This window comes from Canis aureus, chromosome 6 (genome assembly GCF_053574225.1).
Source record: "Canis aureus isolate CA01 chromosome 6, VMU_Caureus_v.1.0, whole genome shotgun sequence".
In the NCBI taxonomy this organism is placed as follows: domain Eukaryota; kingdom Metazoa; phylum Chordata; class Mammalia; order Carnivora; family Canidae; genus Canis; species Canis aureus.
In genome coordinates, this window is record NC_135616.1 from 13,565,176 (window position 1) to 13,578,680 (window position 13,505).

Genomic DNA, 13,505 nt, shown 5'->3' on the forward strand with positions numbered 1-13,505 from the left:
ATCTGTCACTCATATGTGCTCAAGTGCTGCCCTCTGGAGGCATCCATGCCACTGGCTCAGAGTCAGCTCTGTTAGTCCAGAGGTCATCTCCACCTGGAGCGGGGAAACCCAATAGGCTTGTAGGTCTTCGGAGAAGCAGGTGTTGCCAGGTCTGAAAGGAGCAGAGGTCATTTAGCTCCAGCTAAATTGTCATGAAGGAATGTGGACCTACTGTAGAGAGAACACTCAGGTTTCCAAAAGAAGCTAGAAATACAAATTTTTGCCTGAAATTCCTGACTTTTCAAAGTTGGCAACCTCACTCAGTTAAAAAACAAAAAAAACAAAACAGAAAAACAGTGTAACGGCAGGACCATGAGTAGTATATACAATGTCTTGTGCAAATTAGAAAAAAAAGAAAAAGTACCCCTCTGGGCAGATAAAGCAGGAAAAAAAAAAAAAAAAAAAAACAGTGTCAACGTGCCAAGTAAAAGGGTCCCTCTGAGCAGTTGCTCCCTGTGCTGCTGGGCTTAATGAGTGAGTCCTGGCTGGGTTTCAGCCTCCACTTGCCTGCTGGCTGGGCGCTTCATGGAGGTACACCCTACACAGCTGCAGGCAGCTCTCATACAGCTGCCAAGTGAGTCTGTATTAGCCAGATTCTGCCCCTGGGCCTCAGGTTCACAAACTCTGGATGATGGAAGAGGTAGCTAGAGAGAAGGGAAGCCAACAGAAATTGCAAGCCTACCCTTGCTAAGGGGCCATAAAACTTAAAAATATTTCTCCCTTCACTGAGTCCCCCAAACCTCCCCTCAGTCATCCTGGATGGTGAACATTGGATCACTAGATATTGTTATTTAACGTGACATTTCTTCTAAGGTCAATGCACTCTGTGAGAAGAATGTACTTCTTTATCAACTTTATCTTTTTTTGGTATATTTCATCTATTTATTTTTAATATCTTCCCTTTATTGGTCTACTATGTGTCATGGCACTTTACATAAATTATTTCTGACAATATCCTGACAAGGCAATATAATCCCCCCTATTTTACAGATGAAGATCCTAAGGGTCAGAGAAGTACTTTTTCCCAAAACTACCTAGGAAATGACTATGTGCCAGGCTTCAATCCTAGGTCTGTCTCAGGAAGCTGTTGCTGCCCTAAGATGATATGATGACTTTGTTCCTTCTACTTGGGATGGCAGAGGCTCTCTTCTCTCCTGAAAATCTCTCAAGGAAGGTCTATGTTATTCAGGCACTTAATGCATGGAGATCTACTATTTGGCCTTATCCCTCCCTCTTTCTGTTTTTTTTTTTTAATTTTTATTTATTTATTCGTGAGAGACATACAGAGAGGGAGAGTCATAGGCAGAAGGAGAAGCAGGCTCCCTGCGGGGAGCCCGATGCAGGACTTGATCCCAGGACCCCAGGATCACACAACCTGAGCCAAAGGCAGATGTTCAACCACTGAGCCATCCAGGTGCCCCTCTCTTTCTGTTTCTTAGTAAAATGCAAGAACAATTCTTTTACAAAGTGAAGGATGTATTTGTGTAATGTATAACTCTGAAAATAACAATATCACCAGATGTACATTTCCCAATGAGTGTTGTTCCTTCAAAATACTGGGTTGCCTTGGTGATCGGAGACTTATTCCAATAATGCGTTCATCAGTCATCACCTTTCCAATACTTCTCTTTTGGAAGTACCTTCAAAGCCAGTTTACATACCATTCAAAGAAATAAGGCTCATCATTTCAGTGGCATCTACTGCTTTAATCCTTAAATGATAATATCCAGCCTTTTCAGCCACTCTGTTATCAGAGAGGAATACAAATAACTTAAAGCTATTTCCAAAAATTAATTAAGCCCAGTCTCAATGGAATTAGATTTGCCTCTTGAGAATTTTCACAAGAATATGCTGGATGTTTTAATATTATCTCCAAAATAGGGGTTTCAAAACTATTCTGAGCCCACCAGCACCATTGGTTAGGTGTATGACCTTTAAAGAGACATCATGCGTTGGACTGGAAAGGTCCTGACAAGTCATTCAAGCTAAATAAAGAATCAGGGTAGGGACGCCTGGGTGGCTTAGCAGTTGAGCATCTGACTTTGGCTCAGGTCATGATCTTGGGGTTCTAAGATTGAGTCCCACATCAGGCTACCTGCAGGGAGCCTGCTTCTCCCTCTGCCTGTCTCTGCCTCTCTCTGTCTCTCATGAATAAATAAATAAAATCTTAAAAAAAAAAAAGAAAGAATCAGGGTGGTAGACTAAGTTTTGAGTCTGAACTCAGGAGCCAGACAGACTAGGCTCAAATATTCCCTTTGCCACTTACTAAGTATGTAAAGTTGCACAAATTACTTAATCTCTTCATGTCTCAGTTTCCTGTTTTGTAAAATGAAGATCATAATGGAATATGTAGGGGCTCCTAAAACAGTGAGTGATATGGAGCAAGTCCTATTTAAGTGCTGGCTACTCTTGAAATAACATATATCACACTTTACAGCATTACCCTGAATGATCAACATGTTAGGCAAGATCAATAGCAAGGCAGATGTGTTTTCTCTAAGTAGTCATCCACAACTGTGGTAATAAAATGGTCTAATATAGGAAAAGTTATTTTGTTTCATTGTTAAATCTGCGAGTCAAAAGATTCTCTATGTACAGTCCAATTCATTTTATATTCAAGGAATCCATATGTAAATGGAGATGCCTAATACAGCATTACATCAATAGCCTGAAACAGCATCAATAGCTGAAACATCTTGGGAACATATTCATTCAGCTCATGCCTCTGTACCTTTATGATAAGAACATATTTCTTATTCAGTGCAGGCCATCTTTGGGCAGGACTGGTGGTTAAGTCTTCCTGATATTAAGCTGAAATCTCTTTCCCTTATTATTTCTTCTCACTGAAATCCCTGGAGCTCTATGGAACAAGTCCCATTACTTTGGAGGTCATATGCCTTAGAGCATTTTCTTTTCAGGAGAAACAGTCTTAGTTCTTTTAGATCATTCCCCTTAAGATGTGGTTTCGTATCCTCTCACCCTACTTATCTCACTGTTCTCAAAGGCCTTGATTTCTCCAATTATTTTTAAGATGCCATACCCAGAAGTCAGCATAGTCCTTTATGTCATAGAAATGGGGTCTCCCTTCTTGTTTGGTGAGTTACATTTTTATGAATGCAGTCTGGGAGTACATTCATTTTTATTTTCATTGAGTTCTTATTTTGACAGCATATTGCACATTTACTGAAGTGCCAACAGGAAAGAACTGTTAACCCAGATTCCCATATCCAGTGAAGATATTCTTTGGGATTGAAGGGAGAAAGGAAGTCATTCTTAGTGGCAAAAAAGTAAGAGAATTTACACCAGCAGATGTACACAAAAGAATGGCTAGAGAGGTTCTCAAACAAAGAAGGAACCATGGAACATCCAGAAGAAAGAATATAGTAAGCAAAAATATAGTGAATATAATAAAGATTTATTTCTCTTCTTTAGTTTTCTAAGTTATTTGATGACTAAAGCAAAAATTATAACACTGATCTGATTCTACATGTATGTAGAAAAATTTAAGACAATCATTTTAGGTGCTCCTGGGTGGCTCAGTCAGTTAAGTATCTAACTCGTGATTTTGGCTCAGGTTATGATCTCAGGGTCATGAGATTGAGTCCCATTTTGGGCTCCATGCTGGGCATAGAGCCTGCTTAAGTTTCTCTCTGGCCCTCTCCCTCTGCCCCCTCACCTGCCCTGCTTGTGCACTTGTGCTCTCTCTCTCAAGAGAAGGACAATTATTTTATACATGGTATAAAGTAAAGAGAGAAAATGTTTTCATACTTCACTTGAACTGGGAAAACAACGACACCAGTGTACTGTGATCAGCTATATATGTATAATGTCACACCTACAGCAACCACTAAAAAAGCCCAGCAAAGAAATATAGTTTAAAACACTATAGATAAATCAAAATGAAACAATAAAAAATGTTTATGTGGCCAATATGAAGGCAGGAAAAAGAAAACAAAAACAAAAAATCCCAAAAAGAATCAAAAAATAAAATAGTAGCCCTCACATATCAATATTTACATTAAAAACAAATTGCCTAAATATATCAATTAAAAGACAGATACTGACAGAGAAGATTAAAAACATGATCTAAGGGACGCCTGGGTGGCTTAGTGGTTGGGTGCCTGCCTTCGGCTTGGGGCGTGATCCTGGGGTCCAGGATCGAGTCCTACATCAGGCTCCCTGCATGGAGTCTGCTTCTCTCTCTGCCTTGTGTCTCTGCCTCTCTGTCTGTGTCTCTCATGAATAAATGAAAAATCTTTTTTAAAAAAATGACCTAATATATGCTGTCCATAAGACATTCAATCCAAATGCAATTATATAGGTAAGTTAAAAAATAAAAGGATGGAAAGGGATGCATCATGCAAACACCAATGAAAGGAGGCACAATAATCTAATCATATTAGATGATTTTGACTTTACAGCAAATAAAATTACCAAGGACTGAGAGAAATATTCTATAGTAATGAAAGGGCCATTCCACCAAGAAGTCGTAGCAATCCCACATGTCTGCGTACTCAAACAACAGAGCTGCAAAACATGTGAAGCAAAAACTAACAGAACTCAAAGAAATAAACAAATACACAATTAAAATTGGACAACATCCCTCTCTCAACAATTGATAGATGAACGAGATAGAAAACCATCATTGTTATAGAAAGACTCATCATCACCAACAAGCAAGAGGATCTAATCATCCTTCAAGTAATAAGGATGCTAAGGATCCTAGTGGAAAAAGTGGACAACATAAAGGAATGATGTGTATGTAAGCAGAGAAATAGGAACTCTAGGAAAGAATTGAAAATAAATGCTAGAAATCAAAAACACCGGAAGAGAAATGAAGAATGCCTTTCCTGGGTTCATTAACAGACTGAATGTAGACATGGAAAGAACGAATATGCTTGAAGATATGTCAATAGAAACTTCCAAAACTGAAAAAATAAAGAGAAAAAATAATGAAAAAGAACAGAATGTGTAAGAACTGTGGGACAATTACAAAAGGTATAACATACATTTAAGGGGACTGCCAGAAGGAAAAAGAGAGAAAGGAGGGGTGCCTGGGTGGTTCAGTCAGTTAAACGTCTGCCTTCAGCTCAGGTCATGACGCCAGGATCCTGGGATGGAGCCCCATGTTGGGCTCCCTGCTCAGCAAGGGAGTCTGCTTCTCTCTCTCTCTCAAATAAATAAATAAATAAATAAATAAATAAATAAATAAATAATAAAATATTTTTAGAAGAGAGAGAGAAAGGAAAAGAGGAAATATTGGAAATAATAATGGTTGAGAACTTTCCAAAATTAATGACAGGTACACACCACAGATTCAGGAAACCCAGACAACACCAAAAATCTATAATTAATAATCACATTCAAGCTGCAGAAAATCAAAGACAAAGAGAAATTCCTGAAAGAAGCCAGAGGGGTGGAAAGCATCTTACATCTTAGAGAAATAAGGATAAGAATTACACTGACTTCTCTTCAGGAAGTATGCAAGCAAGAAAGTGGAGTGAAATATTTGAAGTGTTGAAACGCTAACCTAGATTTCTGGATTCAGCGAAATCATCCTTCAAAAGCGGAGAAGAAATAAGAAATCTCTCAGACATGCAGAATTTGAAGGAATTTGCAGACCTGTCACCAATATGCTTGTCTCATAAGAAAGAAATTCTTCAAGAGAAGGGAAGTGATTTAGTTCAGAAACTCAGATCTATGTAAAGAAGAGCATTAGAGAAAGAATAAATGCTGGTAAAGAAAATATTTTATTTTTCTTATGTTAATCTGCTAGATAATATTCAAAATAACAACAGTAACAATGTATAGAGTGATTGTAGTGTATACATAAGTGAAATGTGAAGGATGACAGAAATGTTATAAGGGAAGAGAAGGATGAGTTGGGAATAAAGTATCTGTACTATCTGCGAAGCAGGATAGTGTTATCTGAAGATGGTCTTGAATTTGTCATCAACATATATTATAAAGTCTAGGTTAATCACTGAATTTTAAAAAATGAGTATAATTGATACACTGAGAAGATAAAATGGAATCATAAAATTCTCAATTAAAGCCAGAAAAGGCAGAAAAAGAAGGGAAGAAAAAGAATGAGTGAATGGACAGGGGCAACAAATAGAAAACAGTAACAAATGTAGGAAATACTAACCCAACTATACCAATAATCACTTTAAAAGTGAGCATTCTAAATATACCAATTAACAGAGACTGGCAAGAGTGGATAGAAAAACAATACCTAACAATATGCTATCTATTAAAAAACCCACTTTAAAAATAAAGACACATATAGATTACAAGTAAAGGGATGTAGAAATATAAGAAAGCAGGAGAAGCTATATTAATTTCAGAGAAGACAAGAAAAATGATCATGGATAAAGAGAGACATTACATAATGATAAAAGATCAATCTCCAAGAAGGCATAAAAATTCTTATTATACAGGGCACCTGGTGGCTCAGTGGTTGAGCATCTGCCTTTGGCTCAGGTCATGATCCTGGGATCCTCGGATGGAGTTCCACATCAGGTTCCCTCCGGGGAGCCTGCTTCTCTCTCTGCTTGTGTCTCTGCCTCTGTCTCTGTGTCTCTCATGAATAAATAAATAAAATCTTACAAAAAAATTTATTATGTATATGCCCAAAAATGCAGAATCAAAATAATGTGAGGCAAAAACTGATGGAACTGCAAGGGGAAACAGATGAATCCACTGTTAGACTTGGAGACCAACACCCCTCTATTAGAAATGGACAGATCCAGCAGGCAGAAAATCAATAAGGACATAGCTGAACCCAATAGCACCATCAATCTACTGGGTGCTAATTGACATCTATAGAATACTGCATCTGACAGTAGGAAATTACATTTTTTCTCAAACTCAAACAGAACATACACTAAGATAGTTTACATTATGGGTCATAAAAACATACCTTAGCACATTAAAAAAATAGGTTTCATATATTTCATATATATTTCATATATAAAGTATGCTCTCATACTACAGGGAATAAAATTAGAAAAGAGAACAGAAGCATAGCTGGAAAATCACAAAATATTTGAGATTAAATAATATACTTCTAAATAGATGGATCAAAGAATTCTCAAGAAAAATTAAAACATATCTGGAACTAGATAAAAACATAAATGCAACCTATCAAAATGAGGGGGATAAGTCCAGAGCAATGCATAGAGAGAAATCTATAGCACCAAATACATATATTAGAAAAGAAGGAAGATTAAAATAATATAATCTGTTGCCTTAGGAAACTTGAAAAAGAAGTGGTATGTCTGGGATCAGGCACAAGCAGGGCTAAAGAGCCCAAGCAAGCTGCATGAGAAGGAAGTCCTCCGTGTCATAAGTTGCACCAGAGCCTCTCCCTCAGCTCCTTGGGGTCCTTATGACCCGCTGTTAGAAGAGTAAAAGGGCTGAATTTGGTTCAAGGATAGGTCAGCTTGGTATGGTGAACTATGACACAATGCAGCACTGCTCAAAGGTAGACTAGAAAGATAACCAAGAAAGGGGAAGTCCTTCCGAAGGGCAGAATTTCTGGTAGTGCACTTGGTTTTCCACTTTGTGTAGAAGGAGAAGTGGTCTGGGATTAGAAAACATGTGGACTCAGAGAGTGGTGACCAATTAGTTCACTGATTTTTTTTGATGCCCTGGAAAAGGAAACATCAGACTAAATATCACTCCCCTATCTGAGAATACCTATTATAGAAAAGAAAAAACACCAAACCACCAAGAAAACAGGATGACTTGGTCAGTTGACATCAGTCTGCCTCTGTCTTGTCTACCTAAGTGCTGGCACAATAGGCACATGAATGGAGTAGTCATTGTGGCAGAGATAGAAACTGTACACAAGCCCAACAGCATAGCTGTTGACAACTGCAGAGCAGCACTGCTCTCAAGGAGATCAATTGGCTTCTTAATGTCAAGTAGTCTAATTGGATCCCTTCTACTCTGGAAAGACTAGTGACTCATCTTGATTGGACCAGACACATATTTTGGTCTTGAGTTTGCCTTTGCTTGCAGAGCTCCAGCCCACACCATATCTGGGTATTTATTCTACTGACAGGGAATCCCACATAATATTACATTGGACTAGGGGTTCCTGGGTGGCTCAGTTAGGTGTCTGCCTTCAGCTCAGGTCATGAGCTAAAGGTCCTGGATTGAGCCTCACATTGGGCTCCCTGCTCAGTGGGGAGTTTGTTTCTCTCTCTGCCTCCTCCTCCCTGCTTGTGCTGTCTCTCTCTCACACACAAATAAAAATTAAAAAAAAAAAATTACATTGGGCCAAGGGACCCACTCTACAGGGAAGGAGGTGCAGTGACCAGTGATCATCAGCAGTACAAGAGTAGGCATATAGCCACAGAATCTAGTGGTCCAGGACCTAGTGATCAAAAGATTCCACAAGCTTTCTTGCTGATAGAGCAATGGAAAAGCCTGTTGAAGATGCCTTTGAGGGGCCAGCTGGGACATCATAACCAGTGAAGATAGGGTACCATCCTCCAGGATGCAGCATATGCTGCAAACAAAGGACCCATTATATGCTGTGAGATCTCTTAAGCAGAGCCCATGGGTCTAATAAACTAAGGGTGATAGTTCTCACCTTAATTCCCAGTCATTTGCTCTTTAATTTGTGCTTCATATCCCCACCTTGGACAATGTACATTTAGAGAACTTGGCTTCGAGAGGAGGACTGCTCCCACCAGTGGGCACAGCAAGAAAGCTATTAAATTTCTATGTATGCCACCCAATTGTGGTGCATTCCTTATGCTAAGAGAGCAATAGTCAAGTAAAGGAATCACCACCCATAATAAGTAAGGAATCCTGGTCACCAGAGGAGAAGCTGCAGGAAGAATATGGAAAGACTATGTTTGGCATCCAGGTAATATGCTGTAATATGCTTGGTGCTCTTTCACTCATTTTTTTGAGAGTAAAGGGTTAAGTGCAGGAGCCACAGCCTGACAAGGCCCTGGTGACTGGGGGCTCAGACTTCTAAAAAATAAGGATCTGGGTCATTCTGCCCAGTAAGTTACCTCCATCAACAGAGGTGTCGAAGATGAGGGGAATCTAGATTGGATAGTGGAGGGAGCTAAGTTAACTATTTGTGGCCTCAAGATCAGCTTCTGGAGCGGGGGCTGTAGTTTGTCCCTTGAATATTCCTTTTGTAAGATTGTCTCAGGAAGAGAGATCCATCTGACTCTTCAGTTTGCTTCTCTCAGAACTTACACAAAGCCAGTAGAAGGGTAGACTGCAGTGGAAGCTGTGAAGCACTACCTACATCTCCCCTCTGGCCTTACACTTCAGAACCAAGGTCCTCACCCCTCCCCTCCCCCCACGCGCTGGGAGTGTTGACAGCTAATAGTCTGCAACGGAGTTCCCCTTCCCAGGGTTGCTGTTGGCCAAGGACAGCCACCTTGTTCAAAGTCATACTGCTTTTCTGGGGAAAGTGACTACCAATCAGTGAAAAGTTTTAAAGGTCCAAATTCTTTGTCCCAATTTGAGACATCTCTGCAGGGTCATCCTCACTCCAGAATACTTGTGGGATCAGCTGAGTTCTTTGTTTGCCATCACAGCCCAACTTCTCCCTCCGCCTAATCCTGATTTCTTCCTTCCTCCATGCATGTGATCTGGAGAACACACTTGAATAAACTTCCTGCACATACACCTCAGACTCGGAGTCTATTTCCCATGAAAACCAATCTGAAACAATCTAAAGAGTTGGAACTATCCCTTCCACTATCTTCTTAAACACAAATAAGGTGTTTTTAAGGAAAAAAAAAAAAACACTTTTACTGTTCTCTTTTTATTTGGGGCATTCACCTTCTTGATATATTTTTTTAAAGATTTATTTGTGGGGGAGGGGCAGAGGGCAAGACAGACAATCTCCAATGGACTCCCCATTGAGCAGGGAGACCAGTGTGGGACTTGATTCCCACGACCCAAAGATCATGACCTGAGTCAAAATCAAGAGTCAACTGCTTAACCAACTGAGCCACCCAGATGCCCCACTTTCTTGATATTGTTACCACCTTAACACAGTCATATTTTCATCCTTGGCTCTAAGCTCTGCTTTTCATGCTATAGTTGTCATTAGAAAGCAAGGACTTACTGGTGGCTCAGTCAGTTAAACGTCTGCCTTTGGCTCCGGTCACAATCCCACGTCCTGGGATGGGTCCTGTGTCTCCGCAAAGCAAAGAGCCTGCTTCTCCCTTTCCCTCTGTCCGCCACTCCCCCTGCTTATGTGTGCTCTCTGTTAAATAAAAAATAAAATCTTAAAAAAAAAAAAAAGCAAGGGCTTATACATGAGGTCTCTATACAGTTCACATGGGTTTCTTTGGTATGCTTCCTGCTTCGTTATTGGGGCCATTTGTAATAGTCCAGTGGAAGTTACTTCTTTAGTTCTTCCCAATCTCTACAGCTATGTTTCCTCATCTGCAAAAAGTTATCTATAAGCTTTTTTTGAGTTTCTTGTGTTCTACTTTTGTAAAGACTAGGCCATATGTAAAGACTAAGACCCAGCCAGACATCTATGATTAATGTCTCTTAAAATTCAATTTTGAATGTCAGTCTGGTTCTGCTCTTGTCATTCCCCGGTCCCCTCCATCCTCTAAAGTATAAGCCCATTGAGAAGCAAGACTAATAGTTCATTGTGAAGTTCTTCTTAGCAGTAAATGGGATTCAGAAATATTCTGGAACTCCCTTCCCTTGTGTGGGATGGATTGTGCCCTCAGGGCAACCTTTCAAGTACTGGGCTATAGCCTCCACAGTTGACCCCATGGCATTTGGGCAGCCTGACTGCTGGGCTTCAGCCCGAGTTCCTGGTTTTTACTCCTATCCTCTGCTGGGATAGGAGCCAAGACTGAACCTAGTCCAGTTGGCTGAGGCTCTGACCCTTTTTCTTAGTTTCTGCCAACTTTCTTTGTTTCTGGTTATTTCTACCTTGATCCATGTGTAGATTCTTGGGCCAAGATTCTGGTGAAGAGGATGCCAGGAAATCTTGCTTCCCAGAATGCCATACTCCTTCCCTTGCCCTCAGGTCAGGCCCTTCAGACTGATGCTGGCCCAAATTGCACCTGTATCCCCTACAACCGCACCTGAATCTACACCAGGACCCTGAACCTGAACCGTTAGCATCTGCAGCCTGGGTGAGTTCCCCTGCTCTGTGCCAGCCACCTCAGCAAAATTCTTTCTCACAGCAAATGCCCACATACCCATCACTTCAGCTAGTACTACTGCTTTGACAAATTAGTCCCTGTTAATGAGAATTAAGCTCAGAGTAGTAGTTCCCTGATTAGATCTACCACCCTCTGAAGGGTAAAATTGCTGGCAAAGCAAGTGAAAAATTTTCCAGAATTTCAGCATTTATCTGAATGGGACTTTGTATGAAGATTTAATTTAGGTTTAGTTGTGACCAAAATGCCTTGCCTGTTTCATAGTTTTGTTGCCTATTATCAAAACATTAGTCTAGGCCTCCATCATAGCAAATAGATGATCTGCCCACAATTATTTTACATTTTCTCTAATTTCAGATTTATAGATATTCAAATGGGTAGCTTTCTTATTTCAAAACAAGAAAAGCTTAATTTAGAACGGGGAACAATTAGTATTAACACATACACAAGCCATAGTGAAATAGTTTCCTGGGACTATAAAATAGAGAACCACTTACATGCCGAATGCTCTGGCATCAAGTACAGGGGAACTATGGAGGGGGAAAATCAAGTATCTCAAGAATTGAGATGTTCTAAGAATTAGCACATAGATACTGGCTTGTAATAAAACAAAGGTTATAATACAGTGTAACTAAAATGCTAGCTGATCTTTCCAAAGACAGATGAGTAGCTTAAAATGTATTATTTTACAATTTACTAAACTAAGATCTTATATTTGTAAATATTTACTCAAAATCATTAGTTAGCTTAATCTCTTAAGGAAACTATGCCTTGCTTGGGCCATTATTACATTTTATTCTGTAGCCCAGGTATACATCTGGCTCTGGATAATACATAGCACATAATTTATGCACAATTGAAGAATCATCTGCTAGTGATGAAGTCAGAGAATAGTCAAAACTACATAATTTACCACCACCCAACTGCAAGCTTATGCTTTACAACACTACCTTTCCTGAGCCCGATAACTGGCTGCACAGTTCTCCTTCAAACCAACATTCGGTTAAATGAAAAGTAATGGCTAGGATGACCCACTGGCCAATTCGACCTCATCATGCTAGAAGAATGACTTGAATTTAGGGCATACTAAGTGAAGCAAAATAATATAAGGCCACCAAAGAAATGACAAGGGAATCGCATGGCTGTTTGTCCCAAGAAGCCAGGCTACCTTCCTTCAGTTCAACGGTTGTCCACCAAAGCGGGGCACAAGGTGAGCCAGGAACTGAAGCGACAGGACTCTCTTTATTCAACCTAAAGCACTCCAGGTCTGCTTTCGAGAATCAAAAACCAAAACTCACATTAAAAGCATCTTTAAAATTCTATAATTGAGCCAGAAATTTGGAAATAGAAGTATCTAGACAAACTGGGGGGTAAGAGGATAGCAAGTCCTCTAACTCAAGAGCTCACAAAACGGAAGCAGGGAACTCGGCAAGCCAGACGACTTCTCCCCACGGGCTTGCGGAGGAAAGCGACTTTAATACAAGTTGGTTTTTTTCATGATCCGAAGAAACTCTTCCTCGTTCACCTCGCCATCTCCATCCCGATCGGCTTCATCTATCATTTCCTGTAGCTCCTCGTCAGTGAGATTTTCCCCTAACTCAACGGCCACGCGCTTTAGGTTTTTGAAAGAGATCTTGCCAGTTTCATCGTCATCAAAGAGCCTGAAAGCCTTCAGGATCTCTTCTTTGGTGTCCTTCTCGGCCATCTTCTGGGTCATCACGCCCAAAAAGTCATTGAAGCTGATTTTCCCCGTGCCCTCCTTGTCTACTTCGGAGATCATCTTCTTCATCTCTTCCTTCCTGGGCTCGAAGCCCAGCGCTCTCATGGCCACCTTCAGCTCCTTCACGTCAATGGTCCCACTTCCGTCGGCATCGAAGAGGTCAAATGCTTCGCGAACTTCTTGCTTCTGATCTTCAGTGAGCTCGGGCTTAGGGCCCACCTTTCTCTTCTGACTGGTAGAGGCCACGTTTGACTTCTTGAAGCCGGAAGCCATCCTCCTCGGGCAGTTGTTCCCTTCAACGGCACCACCGCAGTCACTGCGCTTGCGCAGACGGGACCCCACTTAGAGCGCAGGCGCGACCCCACTTAGAGCGCAGGCGCGGGACCTCCTCGTGCGTCCCAGAGCTTCCCCTTGCGCTCTGCAGGGAGGCCTGGCTCGCTGCCGCCCACCCGCCCACCCGCGCTGTCTGCGAGATCTTATCCATGTTGCACCCCACGGTTCCCTCTATTATCACCCAGTTTCCACGAGCTGAGACGTGGGCTGGCAAGAAGTGCCGGTAGCCACAGTTGCCTTCC

General features: G+C 40.9%; 1 protein-coding gene across 1 annotated transcript; it reads right to left on the bottom strand.

The window, feature by feature from the left end:
- Positions 1-12,509: 12,509 nt before the first annotated feature.
- Positions 12,510-13,257, bottom strand: CETN1 (centrin 1). Its single transcript, XM_077900204.1, has one exon. The coding sequence runs from the start codon at positions 13,201-13,203 to the stop codon at positions 12,685-12,687; it is 519 nt and encodes a 172-aa protein (XP_077756330.1). The 5' UTR covers positions 13,204-13,257; the 3' UTR covers positions 12,510-12,684.
- Between the last annotated feature and the right edge of the window lie 248 nt (positions 13,258-13,505).

Excerpts from the sequence above, each read along its gene's own strand:
- CETN1 (XM_077900204.1), bottom strand. The coding sequence starts at position 13,203 with ATGGCTTCCGGCTTCAAGAAGTCAAACGTGGCCTCTACCAGTCAGAAG.